General features: G+C 47.7%; 1 protein-coding gene across 1 annotated transcript in view; it reads right to left on the reverse strand.

Annotated features, from left to right (window-relative positions):
• Positions 1 to 3,326: 3,326 nt before the first annotated feature.
• COLGALT1 (collagen beta(1-O)galactosyltransferase 1) overlaps positions 3,327 to 24,483 on the reverse strand; it is a 31,830-nt gene continuing 10,673 nt past the window's right edge. Inside the window, 10 exon segments of the mRNA XM_033136436.1 lie at positions 3,327 to 4,094; positions 6,877 to 7,083; positions 7,673 to 7,800; positions 9,739 to 9,871; positions 10,599 to 10,705; positions 11,438 to 11,514; positions 19,251 to 19,370; positions 21,628 to 21,693; positions 21,696 to 21,831; positions 22,943 to 23,077. Coding sequence (XP_032992327.1) covers positions 3,827 to 4,094; positions 6,877 to 7,083; positions 7,673 to 7,800; positions 9,739 to 9,871; positions 10,599 to 10,705; positions 11,438 to 11,514; positions 19,251 to 19,370; positions 21,628 to 21,693; positions 21,696 to 21,831; positions 22,943 to 23,077 — 1,377 coding nt within the window. The 3' untranslated portion in view covers positions 3,327 to 3,826.

The raw sequence follows: 24,483 nt of genomic DNA on the forward strand, positions 1-24,483 counted from the left end.
TTCAAGAAGGATACTGACAAGCTGGAACGTGTCCAGAGGAGGGCAACCAAAATGGTCAAAGGCCTGGAAACGATGCCTTATGAGGAACGGCTTAGGGAGCTGGGTATGTTTAGCCTGGAGAAGAGAAGGTTAAGGGGTGATATGATAGCCATGTTCAAATATATCAAAGGATGTCATATAGAGGAGGGTGAAAGGTTGTTTTCTGCTGCTCCAGAGAAGCGGACACGGGGCAATGGATTCAAACTACAAGAAAGAAGATTCCACCTAAACATTAGGAAGAACTTCCTGACAGTAAGAGCTGTCCGACAGTGGAATTTGCTGCCAAGGAGTGTGGTGGAGTCTTCTACTTTGGAGTTCTTTAAGCGGAGGCTTGATAGCCATCTGTCAGGAATGCTTTGATGGTGTTTCCTGCTTGGCAGGGGGTTGGACTGGATGGCCCTTGGGGTCTCTTCCAACTCTATGATTCTATGATTCTATGAACAACATCCATGGAATGTACAGCGAGAAGAGAGTGGAGAAAAGATATTGTGTGAACCCATTTCAACTAGCTGTTATGAAGACTGCTGCATTCTGGAGAAGAGAAAACAACATTTGAAGGAATGGGTGAACTGTTGGGGGGGGGAGACCGTGGGGGGAAGGGTAAGGCTAAGGGGAGGAAGATGGACAGGAGAGGAGTGGGGTAAGGGGGAATTTATTGGGACATGATAGGCTGACCACGGCACCCAGACCTTGGAGGAAAATTAGGTTTTTGAGAATGGAAGTAATATTTTGGTATTGATTTATATGTGTTTTTTTTAATAACAATTGGATTCAGTGGAAATGCTGGCAACAGTTTAAAGAAGTTAAGTGAAGAGAGGATATATGAGGTAGTGAGGCGTAATTTGAAGGTAGATTTGATAATAAGAAATAGATTTTAAGAATAGGATTTGTGGTTTATGATAAATGGATTATGATGGTTTAATGATGTTTAGATGTAAGAAAGTAGATTTTACAATGTTATGGAGTTACTAAAGAAGATTAGAAATGAACGCAGAAGAGAGGATGTGAGGAAGTCTTATGATTAAGATTGTAAAGAAGATTAAGACAAGGATTTATTGTTTTTGTTTGTGTCTATTTGGTGTTGTTTGTTTAGTGTATGTATTTTGTGTATTTTGTTAATAGAAAATTTCAATAAAATTTCATTAAAAAAATAAAAATAAATTCTATGGGTTTTTCCCAGGTAACTGATATATAATGACCCCCCCCCCCAAAAAAAATCTCATCACCATCACAGACATATAATGAAGAAAAGGCATAGATAGGGACTACACTACAGCCAAATCATTTTAGTGTATTGATTGCTTAAAGTAGATGAAACAAATAACATACAGCTCTATTTTAGTTGTATCAATACAACTTGTGCATCATTTTCATGGTGACAAAAATAAAACCCTGATGTGTTAGTTCTCTTGCTTCAAGATTCTGCACCTCAAACATGAGAACTTGAAAAAAAGCTTTGGTCTACAGATGTCATTAAGATGAACAGCAAAATGGAAGCAAGGATTTCTTTACTTATGCCCATTTTTCTAGCCTCATAGTGTAATGGTACAATCCAATTTGCAAACCCACCTCAACCGTCATGGGGACTAGAAGTTCACCAAGCAAAGGTGATTCTAATAAGGCTTAAACAGGTACCAACAATATTGATCATTCTGGGCTGGTGCTGCCCTTGGACCTGTAAGAACTGGGTTCAAACCTCTGCTTAGCCAGCTTCATTTCTGCTTTTGCTTAACAGGCATAATAGTCACTTGCATCTTTGAGGGTTTATTATTATTATTTAAGGGTACCATCTATTGCTATTCTTCTGTTTAAGCCCTACTGACATTAATGGGAGCTGCACACAAGCTTATGGCCCACTTGCTGGTGGATTTCAACCCAATTGTGCATCAAGGGGGGGGGGAATGTGCTTTCTCACTCCAATTGACCCCCACAAACCAAATTCTACCTCTGGGCTGGTTCCATTTTTTTGGCCTCCCTGCAACAGGGACATGGGTGAGGTCAGCACAGACTGCCCCATCTAAAATGACTCAAGAGGAAAGACCAGTATGAAGTTCTTCTCCACTCCATCACTGCCTTCCTCTCCAAGCAACATGTGTAGCATTTTGCAAATGAAACGTCCGTGCAGACACAATACACCCTAAATTATGTGTGTCCTATATACAACATCACTCAAATTGCAACACAGGTGTAGTTCTGCCAATCCAACTCCAATCAGAAGAAATGTGTAGTCCAAGGTTGTTCCCAATACCATGTGCTAAAGAATATACACCTCTGAAAGAGGAGAGTATCAGATGCAAAACGTCTGCGGAGAAGTGGAGGGTGCAGTGAGAGAATGCAGCTAACTATAGGGCTGTGGAGGAAATTCTCATGTAGTATAATCTCATGTAGCAAGAAGTAGCAAGGCACTTGTTTTGTGAATTGTTTTGATTTTGTGCATCTTGTAAGTGAACACACAGAGGTCTGGGGCAGAACTTCCACAGTCTCGCCATCCTGATGTGATGGAAGAGCTCTGCTAGGGATCTCCCATCCCATCCAGCAGCAACCCTCTCCACCTGGTGACATGATGCATCACAGGCAATCTGCTTCAGAGTTGGATGGTGCTTGCTAGCAAAGGCAACTACCACCATGCTTTCTGAGGCACCTCTGCTGTCACCAGAAGGGGCAACATGGTGGTATGTCCTTCCAGGATGGGTGAAACTGCAACAAGGCTGACATTGAGCTGTGTCTTCTAGAACCTTCCAATGTTCTATGTTATGATCGCTAACACTACCTTGCAGGCCTCCCCTTCCTCTCCTTCTTCACCCCATTTGACCTGTTCCAATGTTTCAGCACTGAGTTCTCCAAACTTCAGGAGCCTTTGGACTAACAGTCTTCAGCCTGCAGATCTGGGGCCCACCTTTTTAACCCTGATTTGTAACACGAGGCTCATTTTAATTAACTATATCTTACCCTCTCTTCCCCAGCCTCATATTTTTTATTTTGGCTTGAAAAACAAAAATAATAATGGTGGGATGCTGCAGGTGCAACCCACCTTGAAATGCTGCCCCACAAGTTGAAGGGCAAAGTTTTATACTTGCTTGTCCCAATGTATGAAGGGAAATGTGGTTCCAACCATGCCTCCCACAGTGGATGGCACCTCTCAGGATAAGAATTCATCAGCCCAAGGGAAACAAGGACATTTTTTGACTTTCCACATCAAAACTCGGCGTTGCAATCTCAACACGGACAAGGCACAAAGAAAGGGGAGGGGTGGGGAATCAGGATTCCACAAAAATGAGATCTGAAACTGTCACCAGTAAAAAAATTATATAAAAATAACTGGACAGGTCTGAAACGTACACGAAGATAAATGGTTTGTCTGACACAGAGCATCATTGTGCTGTGGTCTGCAAGTCTGGCCTGCATCTTTTTCAAGGACTAACCACTCTCGCTCCTTCCAGAAGATATAGGGCTCCCTGTAGTACCAATTTTTCAAAGAATAAAACTTCTCTTACACAACTGAGTATGGAAAGATCTCACCCACACCACTTCCAAAACAGAGGGTGGGAGAGGCGGGCGATGGCACAGCTAAGCTAAGCTAAGCAAACCAAACCATTTATGTCGCAGGCTCCCCATGACAGAGGGAGTGGAGCTTGCCATTGTTGCTTTGCCACAAGGTGTAATGAAAGATGTGGACCCCACAGTGAAAAGTGAGGGAAGCAACCCATAAACCCTGAGAAAGGGAAAAGCCCTCCCCGCCTCATGCCACGCCATGCCCTCCTGCTCAGCCCCCTTCATCTGTGCAGGGTCATAGTTCATCACGGGCTGTGCTGTCCAGAGGGGACTGGAGCACATCAGAGTTCTTGGCTTCATTGCTCAGCTCCTGCTGCTCCTTCATCTTCTGGGACTTGGCCCGGTCCCAGTCAGTTTTGACGTTCTCATTGTTCCACACCACGGAGGTTTCCGTGTCGCTGATGTAACCATCGTCTCCTGTGTAGTGCGTTGGGAAGACTAGCAGCGGTTCTACAGAGAAGGCCAGCAAGTTTCGGTTCTCAAAGTGCTCCATATATTCAGAACTGCAGGAGGAGAACAAACACCACATGAAAAGAGCTGCTTCTGGAGATACCTCTCTGCTACACGTGTAAATCAGTCAAACAACTAACTGCACAAAAGTACGATTCCTGGGGTTACATGAGGCAAACCATGAACCCCCTTTGAAGAGAATAATAATAATAATAAAATTTATTTATACCCCGCCCTCCCCAGCCAAGACCGGGCTCAGGGCGACTAACACCAGGTTTAAAAACTATTGATTAAAATACCACTTAAAAACAAGATTAAAATACAACATTAAAATGCAGCCTCATTTCAGTAGAAACTCAAATCAAAAACTGGGGAAGAAAACGTCAAATCTTCACCAAGGCCAGCTATCCAGACTGGTCCTACATGGGCCAGAAAAAAGCCAGGGAAGTCCCCAAATAGGAGCTCCACCACAGAAGGAAAAAGTAAAAAGGAAAGGGGGGAGGGGATCAAGTTGATTCCAAGCAAAGGCCAGGCACAACAACTCTGTCTTACAGGCCCTGCGGAAAGAAATCAGATCCCGCAGGGCCCTGGTCTCATGAGACAGAGTGTTCCACCAGGCCGGAGCCAGTGTTGAAAAGGCCCTGGCTCCAGTTGAGGCTAATCTGACTTCCTTAGGGCCCTGGACCTCTAGGGCAGGGGGTCAGCAACCTTTTTCAGCCGTGGGCCAGTCCACCGTCACTCAGACCATGTGGTGGGCCGGACTATTTTTTTTGGGGGGGGGGGGGAATGAACGAATTCCTATGCCCCACAAATAACCCAAAGGTGCATTTTAAATAAAAGGACATTCTACTCATGTAAAAACACGCTGATTCCCAGACTGTCCACAGGCCAGATTGAGAAGGTGATTGGGCCACATCCAGCCCACAGGCCTTAGGTTGCCTACTCCTGCTCTAGGGTGTTGCTATTTATGGACCTAAAGGTCCTCTGCGGGGCATACCAGGAGAAGGAATGCCTTTACTGTATCCTTCTCCTCACTACCTAAGTTTGTCTTAGGTTTCTGATGAGCTAGAAAAGATGAAACTTCATAATTTCACTTCTCGATGAATACAAGGGTCTACTGTACAAATATATTCTGCTAATATAACTTTCCCCACTCATCCACTCATCTTGCTTATATGGACCAGGTTTCCTCAGTGTTAGATATTTTGTCATATTCTTGTCTTCCTGTGAGATAATCAGCTCCTTGGGCAGCTGTTATGTTCTAGAACACTCTAGATTCTTCCAGCACACACATATTAGGAGCTGTGATATGAAAGCTAGGAGCTAAATTGCTCCTTAAATCTGTTATGGGCACAACAATGGAATGTCTAGGTGCGCTTTTTTATAACAAGAATACACAGCTGAAAATGAATGAACTGCAGCTAAAATATTATGTTCATTTTTCACATGGTCTAGTCCTTCCGCTGCCCACCCCCCACCCCCCGATATTCTTAAGAGGGTCTCTTCTCCAGTGTTCAGAGAGTAGCTGGAAAGAGGGAGGCAGAAAAAGCTCCTCCTTTCCTTCCACTCTGCAGTTTTAATCTGAAATCTTACGCACAGTACTGTGCCCAGAGCTCCGAAACTGCTTGCACTGATGAAATTCTGTATCTCAAAATGTGCCTAGAACTACTGTATGGGAGTTTCAAACATTGTTTAGAAGTGAGAGTGGATCCTACCTAGAGTGAAGGCTACCTAGGCAAAAGCTACATAAGATTCCACAGAGAATTGATTCCTACCTTCTCAAAGAGTACAATCATCTAGCTCAGGAGTTGCTAATGCAGTTGCTCTTCAGATGCTTGGACTCTGGCTCCCATCAGCCCCAGCCAGACTGGCCGATGGTCAGGGACAATGGAAGTTGCCGTCCAGCAACCTCTTGAGTTGACTACCCCTGATCTAATCACACTGAGGGGAATCCACTTCAGCTGCCCAGTGTCCTTGGCTTCAGATAGATGGCATGGCCAGAGAAGATAGAAACCAACTTGGAACAAGGCAAGGGAGCATGAGAGCAAAAACCATTTTCCAAGCAAGAAATACATGCCAGGACAGAATCTACAGATGAGACAAAAGCAAAGGTGTCCATGCCAAAGTAAAGAGGAGGTGTGCAACAGGACTGTGGAAGGAAGCTCAGATACGGCCATCCTTCTGGCCCAACAGGCTGCCACTGAAAATCCTTCTGTAAATCAGGAGGGCCTACAACTATTACCTTGTGATACATATTTGAGAGAAGAATCATAGAGTTGGAAGAGACCACAAGGGTCATCCAGCCCAACCCCCTGCCAAGCAGGAAACAAGAAAAGACTCCGGAGTAAACCCTACACAAATCTGGAGTGGAGTGTACTGGATGGTGCCTTGTACGCCTCCTCCCAGCAACTACTGCAGCCCAGCTGATGCCAAACGTCTTGATCTGCTTTCCTTTGGACCACATCAGCGAGGCCAAGAGGGGAGGTCTTGTCACCTGGGCACCCCAGGACCTTCATACACACTGCTCAGGTTTGCATCCCAGGGAGGTCACTTCGGTGCTGCTGATGTAGCAAAAGCAATGCAGGAGGCAGCAGTTACAAGTCACCAGACTCTGCAGCTAGAGCAGGCGCTGAGATTCTCTGGCCATGTGACTTCCATTGTCTTGAGTCAGATGAATGCCAACAGCTTCTATCCAACAGAAAACAGCAAGGGACTCCTCTCTATCTCCCTCATTTAAGAAGCTGTGCCAAGGGTGTGTCAAAGCACCCTGCTCCTTCCTGCCCAAGGCCACAGGCCCCTCTTCCCCCTCCCAGCAGCCTGAAGCCCAAAACTTACACAGGGTGTTTGTCAAACATGACAGGTAGGAACTCATCCACAGGCAGCATCTTGGAGAGGGGCTGGGCATCCAGGAGCTTCTGGGCCCCCTGGAGGGAGATGACGTAGGCCAGGGTCCAGTAGGAGTAGTCTGCTTCCACCAGATTACGGACGTGGGGCACGGCCTTCTCAGGGTGCTCCACTTGCATGCGCTTCCGGCCAATGTAGCTAAAGGCAGGCAGAGATTGAGATCATGACACTTCTTCCCTTTGAATCACTTGGGGGCAGCTTGGGGGCAGACCTCCACTTCTCTCCATGCAGCCCACCAAGCCCCAGGGCGTCTACCCCCCCCCCCACAGCCACCAGCAGGGAAAAGGTTGCTGTCCCTGCGCTGCTAATTGTAGAACAGGGAGAGCAATTTCACCTTCACTGGGTTTCCTGGCAGACAGTGCTGCAGAGATTCAAGTGTGAGTGTGTGAGGCAGGTGAACAGGAGTGAAAGGCATGGGGGGAACTAGGTGCCTATGAGTGTGAACGGCAGGGCAGATATCATAGAATCTTAAGAGTTGGAGGGGACCCTGAGCGACCACCCCCCTGCAATGCAACCTCAACTAAAGCATCCATGACAGATGGCCACCCAACTCGTGTAAATGTGAAAGGGGCCAGGGAGGATGCTGGTCCCTTAACTCCCCGCTGGCATGCAGCTCCTGCCCACATGAATCCCTCAGAAGCAAACATGTTGCCTGCCCGACTCTGCCATACAAGATTCCCCACTGAAGGATGCTTCCCGGTGCCCGAGTCAGCACTTCCGTACTTACATCAAATCCCAGTCCAGGCCCTCCTCTTCTAAGTCATAGATGAGGTTCATCATGCGTCGCTTAAAAAAGATCTCGAAGCGCAGGTCATCCTCAAACACCACCGACTTCTCCAGGCCTCTCTCAACAACCTGGCAAAAATCAGCACACATCACTATTTATTGATTCATTTATTTAATGAAAATATTTCCATCCTCACTGGAAGGGCAGATCCTGAAGTTGAGGCTCCAGTACTTTGGCCACCTCATGAGAAGAGAAGACTCCCTAGAAAAAAAACCTGATGTTGGGAAAGATGGAGGGCACAAGGAGAAGGGGACGACAGAGGATGAGATGGTTGGACAGTGTTCTCGAAGCTACTAACATGAGTTTGGCCAAACTGCGAGAGGTAGTGAAGGATAGGCGTGCCTGGCGTGCTCTGGTCCATGGGGTCACGAAGAGTCGGACACGACTGAACGACTGAACAACAACATTTCCATCCTGTTTTTCCACTAAGGGGCTCAAGGGGTTAAATTTGCTCTTTCTTGGACCAAGTTATTTTTGACTGCTTGGCTTGAGATTGATGGTCACAGAGAGGGGCAAGAAGTCATGCAGGGGACAGATGAGACCCCCACCCCTACCCCACAGCAACTGGTAGCTCTGCTGGGTCTTGTCCAGCCTTTCCCAGGCTTTTGTCTTTCAGATACTTCAACTCTCACCAGTCCCATCAGCACAACACCTGGAAGACACCAGGAGTGGGAAGCCTGGTCTAGAAACTTGCTTTTTTACTTTTAAAAATGAAAGGTTGTATTCTCAGAAAGTGGGTGGTATTCTCAATGCCACCTTCTGCACTCTTTTTCTTCAGTCTTCTATGTAGCTCTGCCTCCCAGAGCAGAGAAACAAAACTGGCATTCAGATTCTGAGTGGCAAATATCCCCTAAAGGTCCCTTTCATTTCTAGATCATCACACCATGAATGTTTTCCATATTCTGGCTGATGTAATAATCCAACGTGCCAAAGAGGTGGCAGCACATACTAAAAATGCAGTGAAATCCGGTTCTAAGGGATTCCTCTCTGCTGCTTTGGAAGACTGCAAGCAAGCAAGGCCAAGTCTGGCTCTTGTGCCAAAATAAGACCAACATCCCACTTGTGCCAGCACAACAGGGCCAGCTCTGGAATTCTGTGTAACACTAAAGCCCCCATGTTTCTCCACTGATGGAAATTGGTCCAATGCATATTGCTTCATCTCCTTTTATTTCTATTTTTTCTGTATCTTGGGCCAATAATACAATAATTGCCTAAACTGAACCATTTTCACCCATTTCAAAAATAAACTGAGCCCTGAATTACAGACACTTCAATGTGACTGGTCTACTCACGTGGGATGAGGAGACCAATGGAAGGTTGCAGATCTGCATCTATAAAAAGGCATTTCTGTTTCCAGATCATATTCACTTCCAGAAAGCTAATCTGCAGCATTCAATAGGCTCCATATGGAAGGAGGCCACTTACGTGAGCTCTTCAGTATGCAAGAAGGCCAGGGAAGGCACTTTGTTTACCAACTACCATTTTAAAACATCCACTCACTTAAATCCCGTGCCACATTAACCCACATTCTGCAACACAAAACGCTGAATTCTGCAACCAGTGTGAATTATGTAAATTAGGCATGGAATGGTACAAAAGCCCCACCCATTTTCTGGAAATCTTATAGTGGGAATGGGAAACCTGTGGCCCTCCAGATTCCCAGCAGCCCTAGTCAACATGAGGAAATGGATTATGGAACTTGTAGCCCATCATCACCCCAGAGCCACATGTTCCTCATCCCTGTCCTACAGAGAGATCTCTCAACCCCATGGGCCACAAACTTTCAAGCCTAGCTAGGAGGACTGGAAGCTTGCCTACTCCCCTGATGAAAGGGGAGATTCTTTGGAAACTGGATTCTGTGCCAAGTACTGTGTCCTGCAGTCCTTAACTGCTTGTGCAGAACCACACATTTAGTTTTGAAAGGGTTTCATGGTTGGGAACAGATGACCTAATCTCCTGAAAAGACAGACTATGCCTTGCTGTTTGACATGATGAGCATCACTTACCTCTTGCCAAATCTTATAGTGGCTGAGGAAGCAACCCAATTCCCCCTTGGTGAGTGGACGGCCGTGGTATGGGTCCTTGTAACCTGGCAACATCTTAATGCCCAAGGCTTCCACCTGGCTGGTGTTCATTGCTCTGAGGACAGATGGAATGAAAGAATAAAGGAGGACAGTCAGTAGAACACAAGCTATTCATGAAGAGAGCAGCAGAGATACATGCCAAAGATATATGGCTGTGTGATTTTCTTTCTCTGGATCAACTTCTATTGGTGCAGAAGCTTCCAGCCAGCACAGAGTTCTTCACTGAACAGAACAGAAAAGCAGTCAAGCCCAAGGAGCAGGCTTGTGTGCAACTCAAAGTTTGCCTACTTCTTTCCACAGCTGCTGGAGTTTCTCCAACGAAAGATTTCACTTCCCCTATTATTTCTTACTTTCTGTGAGCAATTTGGCAACAACTGTCTGAGGGCAACTGTTCATCTGTTCATCGCTCTGCAAGCGAAGATGAAACAAGGAAGATAAAGAGCACAGGGTGTTGACTTTGGGCAGATTAGTTTCCTTTCTGGCCACAACTGGCTGGGGATCTCGGGAGTCCCAGGCAGAAGGCCCTTCACGTCAAACCTGCTGCCCCAGAGCCTTTTTGACTGCAGATCCAAGACCTTCTGCAGGATGCAAAGCAGGGGCTCCAACACCGAGCTACAGCCCCCCCCCCCATAGGGTGAGTGTGAGCCCATTCCACTACAACACCATTGGGCCCCTAAGTACACAGGATATTGGCATGGCTAAGGTCGAGCACCCTATTCCACCCCGAACACTCGCCCTTCTCCCCCTGGGGCTTTTCGTCTTTGTTCCAGGCGGGCACTCACTTGCCATCCACAGCTTCGACCACTTTGCAGTCTATCTCCTGCTCATAAAGCGCCCGCAGCATCCGCTCCCGGCGGTCGGTCCGATGCTTCAGGTTAATCATGAAGACCTGGGAAAGGAAGCATTGCGGCGTCAAGAATGCAGAGTGGTGGCAGAAAGGCAGAGGAGGAAGCAAAGCAGCACCCCAGGCTTTGCCATAGCTATGCAGGCAACCGAAGGAGGTAGCAGAGCTGTGAGGAGAGAGTCAGAATGGACTCTGCATCACTTCAGACTGTGGGCAGAAGATGCTGAGCTCCCTGCAAATGGCCAAGTAGCAAAGCAGGAAATAAGCTGGGCTGCAACCTTTTTGCTTGCAGGAAGCTTTCTTTTATGCAGGGGGCATTATAAAAGGTGATCTTCCTCCCCACACCTGCAACACACACCTGTAGTCTGAAGTGGTACAGTCCACTCTCCTCCCCTTGGGATTCTGGCACCAGCTCTCTCGGAGGGCAGGGCAGAGATGGAGTCCCATGTCTAGACATTTCCCCTACGGCACTATACTCTAAGATCTGTCTGCAGAGCTGAACAAAGAAGGCTCCAGAAGTGAGAGAACTAGGGAAGTCTGCAACTTGGCTTTCAGAAGGCAGGGTGACTGAAGGCAGCAGCATCACAGTCCACCAATGAAAAAGTCCCCCAAACTGCCCTCTACTAGCCCAAACCCAAAGGAAATCACCCAGACCTCATGGAAGCAGATGTACATGATGGTGGAGATGATGACAATCAAGGGTCGGTCAAATTCTGTGCTCTACTTAAATCTTGTTACTTAGATTATGCATTCAAGCACATGCTTGTTTTTCCTCACCTCATCAAATCCCATCTTGTCCGGGATTTTGGGAGGCACAGACAGGTATCGAGAAGGTTCCACTGGAGGGTTTTTAACTGTAGGGAAAGACATCACTGGGTCATGCGGTGGGTCACGTGACCTGTCCCCAGGTTTTATTTAAGGAAAACAAGCGCAGAGATGCATTTTATGACAAGCTCCCCGCCCCCCGCCCCCCGCCCCCCAATTCTTGGCCTTGTGTCAGATGCTGGGAAGAGCCACTGTTCAGCGGCAGAGCTTCTGTCTCACACACGGAAGATCCCAGGCTCACTCCCTGCCATCTCCAAGTAAGGCTGGAAAAGACTCCCAGTCTGAATCCCCCAAGAGGTCCGTGAAGACAGTTCCAAGCCAGATTAATAAAGCTGCATCCTAAATTTCGGTGTGGAGGCACATACAGTCAACACTTGGGTTGCGAACATGATCCGTGCGGGAGGCACGTTTGCAACCCACAGCGCTGTGTCTGCGCACGTGTATGATGCAATTCAGTGCTTCTGCACATGCGCATGAGATCATTCTGCGCTTCTGCGCATGCGCCAAAACCCAGAAGTAACCCGTTCCAGTACTTCCGGGTTTGGCACGGTCTGCGACCTGAAAACGTGCAACCCTCAGCGTTCACAACCCGAGGTATGGCTGTACATGAATTGTTCCCCATGAATGCCCAGTGCACCACGTAGTCCTGGAGCACTGGGTCTCCCAAACTTTCAGGGGGGAAATTTGCTCACACCACACTGATTTTTTTATTGATAAGAAATACATTGGAAAACAAAAAGTGCTTGATTTATAACATAGAACACAACTACTTTATAATATGATCAGGCGGCATCTGGAAAGCAGCCACAAGGCAGCCACATAAGAACACAAATCATTCCCAAAATGTAAGTATGTATACAAACTACTTGCTTTTGCCTGGTAAACTTATTTATATTAGATCTTATTTGATACAAACAAACTCTCATCTCCTCATCAACACAAAGAAGCCTTTCTCTTTTCTGATTTTTCATATTTGTCAGAGCTGACAATCCCTGTTCACAACAATATGTTGTGGAGAACTGTAGAAAAGCAGCTATGCTCTTGAAGAGAGGCACAGATAAATATAAAAAATATTTTAATACTATACTGAAATGTTTAACTGTTTCTTTGTTTGTCCTTGAATCTTCCTGCCGCACTTGCCTTCCTCTCTGCCACACCCTCGGAGAACCACTAAGAGCTGTCTAGGTGGATTTTTAAAAGGGATTTTCTCCTTAGCCCAGGGGTGGGGATCTTGTGGCCCTCCAGATGTGGTTGGGCTAGAACCCTTCATCCCTGACCCCTGGCGGTGCTGGTAGGGGCTAAGGGGAATTGTAGTTCAGCAACATCTGGAGGGCCCGTCTAGCCTTAGCAAAATGCCATTTTGACTTCTCAAGAGCCTTAGGAAGACAGTTCACTACCTCTGAGTTTACACTAACTTTGTAAATAGATCTCCAGGAAACCAGGCAAGGACATTTCAGAAAGTCCCTGCCCCCTTGCCCCTCTGACTGCAAATGACAAACATATGGGGGGGGGGAGAGAGAGAGAGAGACTAAAGTCCTTTTAAATTTATTTCCTTAAATTATACCTCATTTGTAAACCTTTTAACTCCAAGGTTTCATGGCTTTCTTTTCTCATCCCCTGGTCAATATTTTATCATTGTAGCTTGGGTTCAAGATTGCCCCAAATATTTTCCAGTCAGATTCAAGGCTAAGTTGAAATGTGCCCTTGGCCGTCTCCTGGAGGGCAGGCGAGGGGGTCTGGGCACAAGGCTGGCTCTCAGTGTGGGCTAGAAGCTTCGACGACATGTCTTCCTCTAACTCCAAGTTCTCCCTTAAAAAAAAGAAAAATCTTCCTTTTCCAACCACTATTTTCAACAGACTTGACTGTCCCACTCCTCACAGATACATTCTCTCTATTCTAATCTGCAAGGATGAAAGTGTGCCTGACAGCAAAGGCAAGGTCTTCTTACGTGAATGTGCTTTTGCAGAAGAAGAGATGTGGATCCTGCCCTGCCAAAGGAAAAGATCTGAAGGAGCAGCTGGGTGGCAGTAGGGGGCAGGAATGTCTCTTGACTCTCCAAAAGTCTTGTTTTTAGAGGGCTTCTCCTAATATTCAGACACCAGGCACTGCTATTTTGCCCATGAAATGACAAGCAAAAATCAAAAATCAACCCCCATGTTTCAATACAAAGAGGTTGCAACTTTAAAGAACCGAAACCAGTTGTCCATAGCAGCAGAAACATGCCTGAAACAAACATCACTCCACTGGTAGGGGCAAATGTTGAGAAGCTAAACGTTTTCTCCCCAACACACTACCTTTCCACATGCAGAAGGTTTTTGGCATGGCAGCCAAGCCATGTACATTCTGAGGCGGTAGGCAGCCTACAGTGCACCTCAAAAGCAGCACCCTTGAATGGGCTCTTGGGCTCTCTGGGCCCACAAGCAATCTGCTACTTACAGGTGCTTTGCCTTTGGAGAAATCTCCCAAGGAAAGGTCAGCACACAGAATGCCCCTTTCGGTTTGCAAAAACAAGCAGTTAGTAATGAAAAGGGGGTTGCACACGGAGCTCTCCTACCTTCCACCTCAATCACCTTCTCAAAGAGGCGACCATTTTGCCTTTAAGGGCAGTCAGATTTAGTGAAAGGATCTTTGTGTAGCTGCAACCCTTTACAAAGAGTGACTTGTGAATCCTCCCCAAGGGACGGAATCCTGCAAACTCCTCCAGAACCCAAAGGAGGGGCGACTGCTACACACAAGCGCCATTGATGGCAGAGGCTGCTCTGAGAGGTTTCACACAAGCCACGTGGGGCTGGTCAGGCTGCCTTGAACTGGAGAAGCAGAAAGCATGAGCCAGGGCAGAAATGTTCTGGTCAAATGTCCTGCAATTTCAGTGGCACTTTTTGCAGCATGGTCCTATGCATGCCTACGCAAAAGGAAGCCCTGTTGGTTATCATTGGAGGCCCTTCTTTGTGTGCTCCTCTGCGAGAGGATGGTGGCCGCATAAGAACAGGGTCTTTTCTGCAGTGGCTCCCCATTTGAGGAAGGCTGCCCCGGGGAGGTTTGCCTGGCACATTTGTTGCATATCTTTAGGCAACAGGTAAACTGTTCATCTATAACCAGGTTTTGGCCAGATTAAACAATTTATGGCCTTTCAAACTTTGTGCCTGGGGTGGGGTTGTTTTGTTTGTTACACCGTTATTTTTCTGTTTTTATACTGTAAACTGCCCTGTGATGCTCAGATGAAGGGCAGGATATAAATGAAATTAAATAAATAATTGATGATTTAGTGAGGTTTACTCCCAGCTATAGAACCTCAACCTTAACTTGCTTTGTATCTTTGTGTGCTGTCTTCACAGTGACCCCTGGGAGGTAGGCCAAATACATTTCCCCTTTGACGGCAAGGGAACAGAGGCTGAGAAGCAAAGCTTTGCCAAGGCAGCATAAGGAAGTACAGAGAGCCAGCTGGATCAGGCCACCATCCTGGTCCCACAGCAGCTAACCAGATGCCCATTGAGGAAAACCAGGAAGCAGAACATGAGCTCAAGAGCTTCCCCTCCAGCAACTGCTGTTCAGAAGCCTTTCTGCCTCCAGAATGGCCAGCCTGGCTAGGAGCCATCGACAGCCCTCTCCCCCTCCATGAATGGGCCCAATCCTCTTTCAAAGCCACCCAAGCCAGTGATATGGCTGCCTCTGGGAGTAGCAAGTTTGACAGTGTGTTGTGGGAAAAGGAATTTCTTCTAGTTGCCCTAAACCAGGCACGTCCAACAGGTAGATTGTGATCTACCAGTAGATCACTGGACGTCTGTGGTAGATCATTGGTAGATCCCTGGCTTCCCCCAAAGAAGCTCAACATTTTTGCCCTGCACCACCCCAAAAGTGGGCTTTCCTCCTCCATAAAAATAGCTCAACAACTTTGACCTGAACCCGTAAAAAGGGGGCAGATCACTGCCGGTTTTTAACTCTGTGAGTAGATCACAGTCTTTTGGGAGTTGGCCACCCCTGCCCTAAACCTCCCAACATTCAGCTTCAACTTTCCTCTCTCTACTTTCCCCACACAATGCATAATTTTATTAAATTCCATGATGCCGCCTGTTACTCACCTTTTCTCTAAAACAGGCATCCTCAAACTTTTTACACAGGAGGCCAGTTCACTGTCCCTCAGACACTGTTGGAGGCCGGACTATAGTTTGCAAAAAAGGGCGCCTTCATTATACACCTTCAGGCGCCGGGCGAAAACATTCCATTTTAGCCAGGCTTTTGGTTGATTTGATTGACATCCTATGCCCTTTTTAAATGTGCTTCTTTTTTTGGGGGGGGGGGAGATGTTATTGGGTTGTTGTTTTTCTTTTGCATATACCGGTATATAATTGTGGTTTTAGATTTAGATTTTGTTCTGTGAACCGCCCTGAGACCTCCGAGTATAGGGCAGTATATAAATTCAACAACAGCAGCAACAACAACAACAACAACAACAACTCAGTGGCAGTCCCAAATTCAACCCCTGGGATCCCCAGGGAGAGCCTCCTGCATAAAAACCTGGAGTGCTGCTGCCAGCCAGGGTAGGCAATACTGAGCAATGGTCTGGCTCAGTATAAGGCACGTCCCGATGTGTCTTTCTCCTCCTCCTCCTCCTCCTCCTGCTCACCCGTCTGTTGCAAGAGCTGGCTGCTTGTTGGGAGAGTCTGCCCATTCTCTCCGGCTTCGCCTGGGGCCTCCGCCTCCAGCCCATGGGATCCTCTCGAGCTGCCATGGCGACTCAGGCACCACGCGGCCCCCGCCTCTCCACAGGAGGTGCCCACGGGCCAAGGGGGACCCGAGGACTAAGCGGTGCGGCTGCGACAAGGCAGGCCAGAGTGGTGCCATTGCCCGACTGGTGCCTCTGCCTTAGCGGGAAACTACAGGAAGGTGGAGGGGTCAGGAGCAAAGTTCCACGGAATGCTCAAAACGCAGGAGGAGGGAGGGAGGGAGGGAGAGACACCACTCTGCCTTAGCAGGAAACTACAAATCCCAGCAGGCAACGCAGCCACAGAGAGTAAGTATGATTAGGCCAGGCGCGGAGTTGCAGTCGAATACTTTCGTTGCGTTCAGTCAGAACGCTTTGCCACTTGTTCGCCCCTGCCGGGCAGACCGAATTCAGGACCCTGGCAGGCCACATCTGGCCCGCGGAGCATAGTTTGAGGACCCATGCTCTAAAACATCCCCAACGCTGCAACCTTTCTTCCTCGGGGAGTCGCTCTATCCCCTGGATCATGTTGGCAGCTCTTTCTGAACCTTTTCCAACTCTACAACATCCTTTTTGAAGTGATTCTGCATCAGAAGAGCTCTTGCGTATTGCCCATCAAGTCCAGGACTCCTAGCGACCTGCATCAAGCAATCGCCAACAGACACCTCTGGAAAGCCACTGCCCCACTGCTAGTGCCCCACTTCTCCCAGCAGCCTCTGTCTTGAAACCCAGAGGGTCCGCTTAGCTACCAGACATAAGGAGAAAGAGGATGCCAGGCTCTTAAACTGCAAATTGGTCTTTTACTCCCCACATCTGGATGACATGGCTCCCAGGTTTCATTATGCATCTACATAAACGTTCCTCTACTCTTAGAAATGGCACAACAAATCAGATGACCAAGCCAACTAGCCACATGCAGGGGTAGCAAGGGGGGCCAGGGGCGGTCTGCCCCGGGCAGCACCCTGCTGGGGGGTGACACTTTGGGCGGTGCCCCCCCAGGCTTTTTTAAAGGCTATTTTCTGCACTGCCAGGGTGGAGCCGCAGGGGCGGCCAGCGAGGGGGGTGTCACCGCCCCAGCAGCGCCGAAAATAGCCCCCCCTTCCAGCGGCTTTTTTCGCCGTGGCATGGAGGCAAGGGGCGGGCCAGCGAGGAGGGCTGCCACCCCCTCCTCGCTGGCCCGCCCTTGCCTCTATGCTGCGCTCCACAAGGGCCAGCTGGCGGCCAAAAAAGCCTCTGAAAGGGAGGAAAGGAAGACAAAGCAGGCACTTTCAAGCGCCTGCTTTGCTTTCCTTCGCCCCCTTTCAGCGGCTTTTTCCCCGCCACTGGCTGGCTTGCGGAGCCGGGGCATGGAGAGGGGCAGGCCAGTGAGGAGGGGTGACATGCCTCCATGCACTGGCCTGCCCCTCTCCCTGCCCCGACTTGCGCTCCGCCGAGGGAGCCTGGGCGGCGGCTTCGGGAGTCTCTGCAGCCCGCAGAGACTCCTGAAGCCGCTGCCTGGCATTCCCGGAGGCAAGGTGTCACGGTGCCCCACCCCCAGGGTGCCTCTTGGCTTCCTGCCCCGGGCAGACAAGGGGCTAGAAACGCCCCTGGCCACATGGCTTAGGAGATGAAGGTCCTGTTCAGCCTTCAGTCTCTCTGTGATTGTCCAGGGCAGAATTGCAAAACAGGAAAAAGCATGCCACTTTGCTCAAAGTGCATACATGTATCTGGGTCACATAGCTTTGCCTTTATCAGCCCACAACCAGGATTGCCCAGGGGCCGAAATTAATAGCCCAGAAGCATGCAGAGCCCTTCCTATAGCAAACCACCAGTGAAGATGTCAAAAGCTCTGCCAAAAGTAAGCCACCCTTGCTCTCCCCTAAGTAGGGCTGGGCGATATCTGGTTTTCAACATCACAATATATCACCAGCTAAATATCACAAGATCTCAATATATCACAAATATATCTGCGGCGGCAGAGGACCTTGCTGCCCCCCCCCGGAACAGTGGTGGGTGCACCTCACTTCCCCCGCAGCACCTGAGGGCCTTGATGAGGTTCCCTGCGGCGGTGGAGGGCCTTAAAATGCAAGGTAGTAGATTTAATAAAATATGAAATAAACTTCCATATAAGATATTTAATATATTTCAACCAAGTAGTTTGTGATTTACTAGTCAAGTTGCATCTGCTTCCCCACTCAGAGGTCTAAGTAGAATCTTTGCGTGCACAAGCCCCACTGAATTCAACTAAACTTACTTTCCTTTCCTGGAAGTAAGCCTCGTTGAATTCAGTAGGACTTGTTTGTGAGTAGACACACATTTGCTTGCACTGCTTACCAACAAACACCCTTCCCATCATGCTCTCATAGTACCCACCCTCCATTTCACATAAGGCAGCCAGCTAAATCTTCTCCCTCCACCCCCCACAGAAGCCCCCCCCCCAAAAAAAACCTCATCCCACCAATCTCTTTCTTATTATCAAAGGCAGGGAGGGAGGGCAAGCAAGCAAAAGATAGTCTCCTTAAAAACAAAAACCCTTCCTTTTTAATATGGAGGAAAGGTATTTAGGGGGAACCAACAACATACACACCACCAGAAATAAAAACAAAAACTCTTCCCCCTCTTTTTTCACGGGGGGGGGGTGAGGAAGAAAGAAGAGCTTCCCAATGTTTTATTTATGTTCTTTGTATACTTTGCCACTGAATCCCTGGAAAGACACCAGTGAAGCTGAAAGAGTTCCTAAGCTCAACAATTCCTGTGGTTCTCCTAAAACAAACAAAAACAAAAACCCTCAAAAACTTTTGGGGTGCCCTGGTCTTTGCTTTTTGAAACACGGCCACCCTAGATCTGCTTAGGAGGGAGGAGGGAGAGAGCAAACAAAGCAGGAAACACAGCGCCTTGTTGAAACTCTCATCACAATGTATTCAACGATATGCACAGCCCCCCACCCCAGGGTAGTTTTCTAACCCTCCTTCTAACCCCTACACAAGGTAAATCTGGTGTCTGTTTATACAAATTTCCTCTGGTTTAAAACAACAACTTGCAAAGGCCTTGCTAACTTTTGGCCAAGAGTCACATAGAACTCACCCATCACCTCCAGCTGCACGTGCATGAAACTCTCCACCTCGTCGAGGATGGTGCTGTGGGATCGCAGAGGCACAGGAAGGAAGCCGTACACCTCTTTGTTGCACACGTACATCTGAACTTCTAAACAAAGTGGGGAGGAACCACAAAAGGGAGCACACAAAATCAAGATGTCATTGGGCAGCAGCAACAGACCCCTCTCCATATGGATTCGTTTCACCTCCCTATGCATGAAGTTGGGCTAATTCGTGATTAAAATCAATTCTGATGTACACTTGGCAGCCCACAAAATGCTCCAGTACCCTGTTCAAAGATTTAAAACTAGGTGGAGAACCAGCCAAGGAATCCGCACTATTACATGCAATTCTACAGGAGCTCAAAATGTGGGAAGGGTGCTTAAGTCAGCTTCCAGGACTCGCGGGAAGCTTTTCTTCTTTTTCAAAGCTTCTAGCCCTTGTGTTAATTCTCAATAGCAACAGAGGAGCCTGAACGAAATTTTCTGTGGTTGAGGCAGAGCTTCAGGACCCTTGCCTCTCCCATGACCAACCCAGAACGAAAATTCAAAATATTAAACACAGAAGAACAAAGTATGCAAAATAAGATCAAGATGCACCATTTATATAGCTTGCAGAAATCCACATCAATTTTTTGCTTTTTGTTGTTGCTAGCATGGGAAACATGTAGAATTGGTTGTGCCTGCAAATCCCAAGAATGCCTCCTTGGATTCATGGATTTGTGTTTCTGTTTAGAAGGCACTCGCCTCAGCTGAACTGAACTGGCCCCAAGGAAGCAGACAGGCAGCAAAGTAGATCTGCTTCTCCTTGCCCATGCTGCCACCTGGTTGCCCATTCCATGGCAAGACTATCCCAGGTGCAGCAATATTACAGCAGAGATGGGGAACCTGTGGCCCTCCGGTGTCGTGGGAGTACAATTCCCATCCATTCCATCATGACAGCCAACAGTCCGGGATGAAGGGAACTGGAGTCCAGCACAACTCCACCCCTCTTGTTTGAGTCCCACGTGCAGGCAATGGGGAGGGGAGGAAAAAATGTGCCTTTTGGAAACATCAGCTACCTGGGAGAGACATCCCTTGTATGCCACACTCTTGTTCCTTGCCACAAGTGATGCCAGTTGATTGATCAGAGGATGTGGTTGGGGGAAAATGGCCTCATGGACTGACCCCCTGGCCAGATGTTCCCCATCTCTGGAGTAATAATTTTTCCACAGGGGTGCTATTTCCTAATGGCAGGGAGCAGCATGGGGCTATCCAATCTCCTCCTCCTGGCTTCAAAGAGCAGCAGTTGTATGTGATGAGAACGGAGAATTTCTAGGCAGGCAACAAGTTGGGGGCTGAAGAAATGCTGTGGTTCAATGGTGGAGGGCATGTCTTGCAAGCAAAACCCTGAGGCCCAATCCTGGGTGTTTCCAGGCAGGGCTACGAAGGACTTTGGCTTGAAACTTCGGAGAGCTGTAGCCAGTCCCACTGTTGATATGCTGAATTAGACTGGCCAATTGTTGTTGTTGTTCAGTCGTTTCAGTCGTGTCCGACTCTTCGTGACCCCTGGACCAGAGCACGCCAGGCACGCCTATCCTTCACTGCCTCTCGCAGTTTGGCCAAACTCATGTTAGTAGCTTCGAGAACACTGTCCAACCATCTCATCCTCTGTCGTCCCCTTCTCCTTGTGCCCACCATCTTCCCCAACATCAGGGTCTTTTCTAGGGAGTCTTCTCCTCTCATGAGGTGGCCAAAGTACTGGAGCCTCAACTTCAGGATCTGTCCTTCTAGTGAGCACTCAGGGCTGATTTCTTTGAGAATGGATAGGTTTGATCTCTTGCCGTCCATGGGACTCTCAAGAGTCTCCTGCAGCACCATAATTCCAAAGCATCAATTCTACGGCGATCAGCCTTCTTTATGGTCCAGCTCTCACTTCCGTACATTACTACTGGGAAAACCATAGCTTTAACTATACGGACCTTTGTCGGCAAGGTGATGTCTTTGCTTTTTAAGATGCTGTCTAGGTTTTGTCATTGCTTTTCTCCCAAGAAGCAGGCGTCTTCTAATTTCGTGACTGGCCATTAGTTTCATAGAATCATAGAGATGCAATGTTGGGAGGGACTACAAGGACCATCTGCTCAAACCTCCTGCAATGCTGAATCACAGTATGACTCGGCATAGGCAGCTTCCTGCGTCCCTATTTTCCAAGGCAAAATAGGGGAAAGTACGCAGCTACGCTGAAGAATTGTCTGCAAGGCAGCTCAACAAAGAAAAACCATCTCAATTTATTTTATTGATCCTCACAAACAGATGCCTCTGTGAGGCCAACACACACAAACGGAGGTGGCATCCTTCTCTGTGAATGAAGACAGGGCTTTGACTCACCTGCCTGCCTGCAGGCAAAGGCAAAGACGATGATGTCATCGAATGCCCAGGTGTAATCTGGATGGGTGGGTAGAAGACAAGGCTCCGAGTGGCCTCTTTCTGCAGGTTGATGAGAAAGGTGGAGTGCACCATGGGAACAGCAAAGCAGCCCTGGCGGTCTCGCTTCCTGATGGGGATGTAAGCAGGTGTGCGCTTGTAATAGCCCTAGGAGAAGCAGAAGGGAAATTCCACATGAGATTTCCTACGAAGAGAAGCAGGAATAGAGCCCAGCCTAGGAAAACTTGCAACACTTCAGCATCATGTACAGAATGAGTCTTTGTGCTGAATTATATGAACAGTAAGGCAGGAGAAACGGTGTTTCCGTGCACTGCTCTGGTTCGCCAGAAGTGCTTAGTCATGCTGGCCACATGACCTGGAAGCTGTACTCTGGCTCCCTCGGCCAATAAAGTGAGATGAGCGCCGCAACCCCAGAGTCGTCCGCGACTGGACCTAACGGTCAGGGCTACCTTTACCCTTTACCTTTAAGGCGGGAGCATAAAAACCGGTCTCATACATGATGACAGCACTAGCTGCACAGTTTTTAAAAGACTTGTCTCAATAGCTAAACTAACTTGTTATTTTAGATAAAACACATTTTATCTAAAGAAAAAAGATGGCAAAATTAATTCAGAAGATATTGGTCTTCTTTTACCATGTACTGTAAAAAAAGCCACTGTTTTCAAAAACACACCATAGACATGCAATGTTTTGAAATCAATTGATGTTTACACTTTTCCAATAGGGTAAAGTCAGAACTTGCTTTCTTGGTTCATGGCACAGCTGCTGCAACAAAATGCATAAACTCATTATCTTGCATATCTATAGCAGAGAATATTTCAAAGAAATGTGCAAGCATGGATTTAATTTTAACTGTGTTTAAATACCTCATTATCTTTTTATGGCTCTAGGTGCTTGATTCTTAATTTGCAGAACATATCCTTTTCTTAAATAATCATTTTTTAAATGAATGAGTGCAGATGCTCACCATCCTTGATCCACACACAAAGAGAGATTCACTCTGATGATGAACAAGTTAGAACTGTATTGGCTAGGAGGCAAGGAAATTGCAGAGAATATGCCTGGTAGATATTTCTCTGTGTTGAATTTGTTGAAGGACAGAAGATTGTTGAGGTCATGTCAGCTGACAATGTGCTTAGCCATGGATATACCAAGTCCTTCATGCCTACTGCCCCCAGGCCCCAATCATAGTCTTTGGCTGTGGTCTCAAGCACACATGGCAAGAACAGAGTTAAACCAGAGGCTGGGATCCACCTACCTGAGAGGTCATCCCACACCAAAAGTTTGAATAGGCTGCCCGTGAGTCCAGCATCGGAGCCACCACAGTCTTGTTCTCAGCTATCAAAAGGCCCAGAGTATCAGGGTTCGTCAGGAGATTGTCTGCATCCACAAACTGCAGAATTATGCAGCAAGAAAAAGAAGAGAAAAGTCAGTTCTACAGCAGCTGTTCCAGATTAAATGTTGTGAATCCCCAAGGTCCAAGGTTGCTGGTGAGCATGAAACCTTAGCTAACAAATTACTGTGCTCCTGTCTTAGGACCTCAACTTCTAACCTATGCTTATGACAGGCCAACATTTTTAAACTGGCAGCTGCAGGGCCAAATCTGGACCCGGGAGATTTTGGTCCAGCAGCTGCAGCCTCGAGATCCAATTGCCAGAAAAATAACTTTTCAGAAAGGCAGGACAGGTATGAAAATGAGAGGTGACAGCTGTGAAGGCAGTGAAGGGGACAAGTAAGGATGGTAAGGAGTCAGCCATCTGCTTGGCAAAGTAAAGACATGTTGCTTCCCCCCCCCACCTTTCTTATTGCCCCCTATACCTTCTCAGAAGGAAGGGGACCCAAAACACGGGTGGCAGCTGCTTATTCCAAGGGGCATTATATGTACCTTCTCATGGTCACTATTTACTAGGGACCAAAGCTTTGATATTCTGGTACTTGTTGCTGGTAAATTCTTGTCCGTATTTTGCTTGCAAGGGCAACTTTGGGGATAACCACCATGGTAGCACAAGAAGCCAGAACATTCAAGCTACTAGTCATTCCCATCTCTAAGCGGGAGGCAGAGATGTGAACATGCAAGCACACAGACACTAAGGCTCCATGGAATGTACAGCCTGCCATTTTCCAGCTGGCAATATTTATTTTGGTCTGTCTGCAGTGCGAGACGCCCGTTTGCATTTGCTTTTCCTTTTAACTAAAAGCACCAGGAGCATCTTAGCTTCTAAAACAGCACAGGACAGTGTATTGTGAGGCCATTAAAACACAGAACGTGGTGGAGGCTCTTTTCTGCACATGTAACACAAGGCGGACGCCACTCAGATTGCTGTAAAAACAAATGACAGAGTGTGTCCCATTTTTCATCTGTGAAACAGAAGGAGGCAGAAGAAGAAGAGTTTGGATTTGATATCCCGCTTTATCACTACCCGGAGGAGTCTCAAAGCAGCTCACATTCTCCTTTTCCCTTCCTCCCCCACAACAAACACTCTGTGAGGTGAGTGGGGCTGAGAGACTTCAGAGAAGTGTGACTAGCCCAAGGTCACCCAGCAGCTGCATGTGGAGGAGTGGAGACACGAACCCGGTTCACCAGATTACGAGTCTGCCGCTCTTAACCACTACACCACACTGGTATGCTTGACTTGGAGGACAGCTACAAGAAAAGCCAGCTTAAGCATGCGAGGACACTCTTCCATAAGAAATCCTTTGAGGAACTGTGCGGGGAGCTGAGGTCCATTGTGGGCTTATCTCCTAAGAGCCAAGGTACTACTAGGATTAAAAGAAACCCGATGACGTCTCCACAAACAA

The sequence above is a fragment of the Lacerta agilis genome, chromosome 2, assembly GCF_009819535.1.
Source record: "Lacerta agilis isolate rLacAgi1 chromosome 2, rLacAgi1.pri, whole genome shotgun sequence".
In the NCBI taxonomy this organism is placed as follows: domain Eukaryota; kingdom Metazoa; phylum Chordata; class Lepidosauria; order Squamata; family Lacertidae; genus Lacerta; species Lacerta agilis.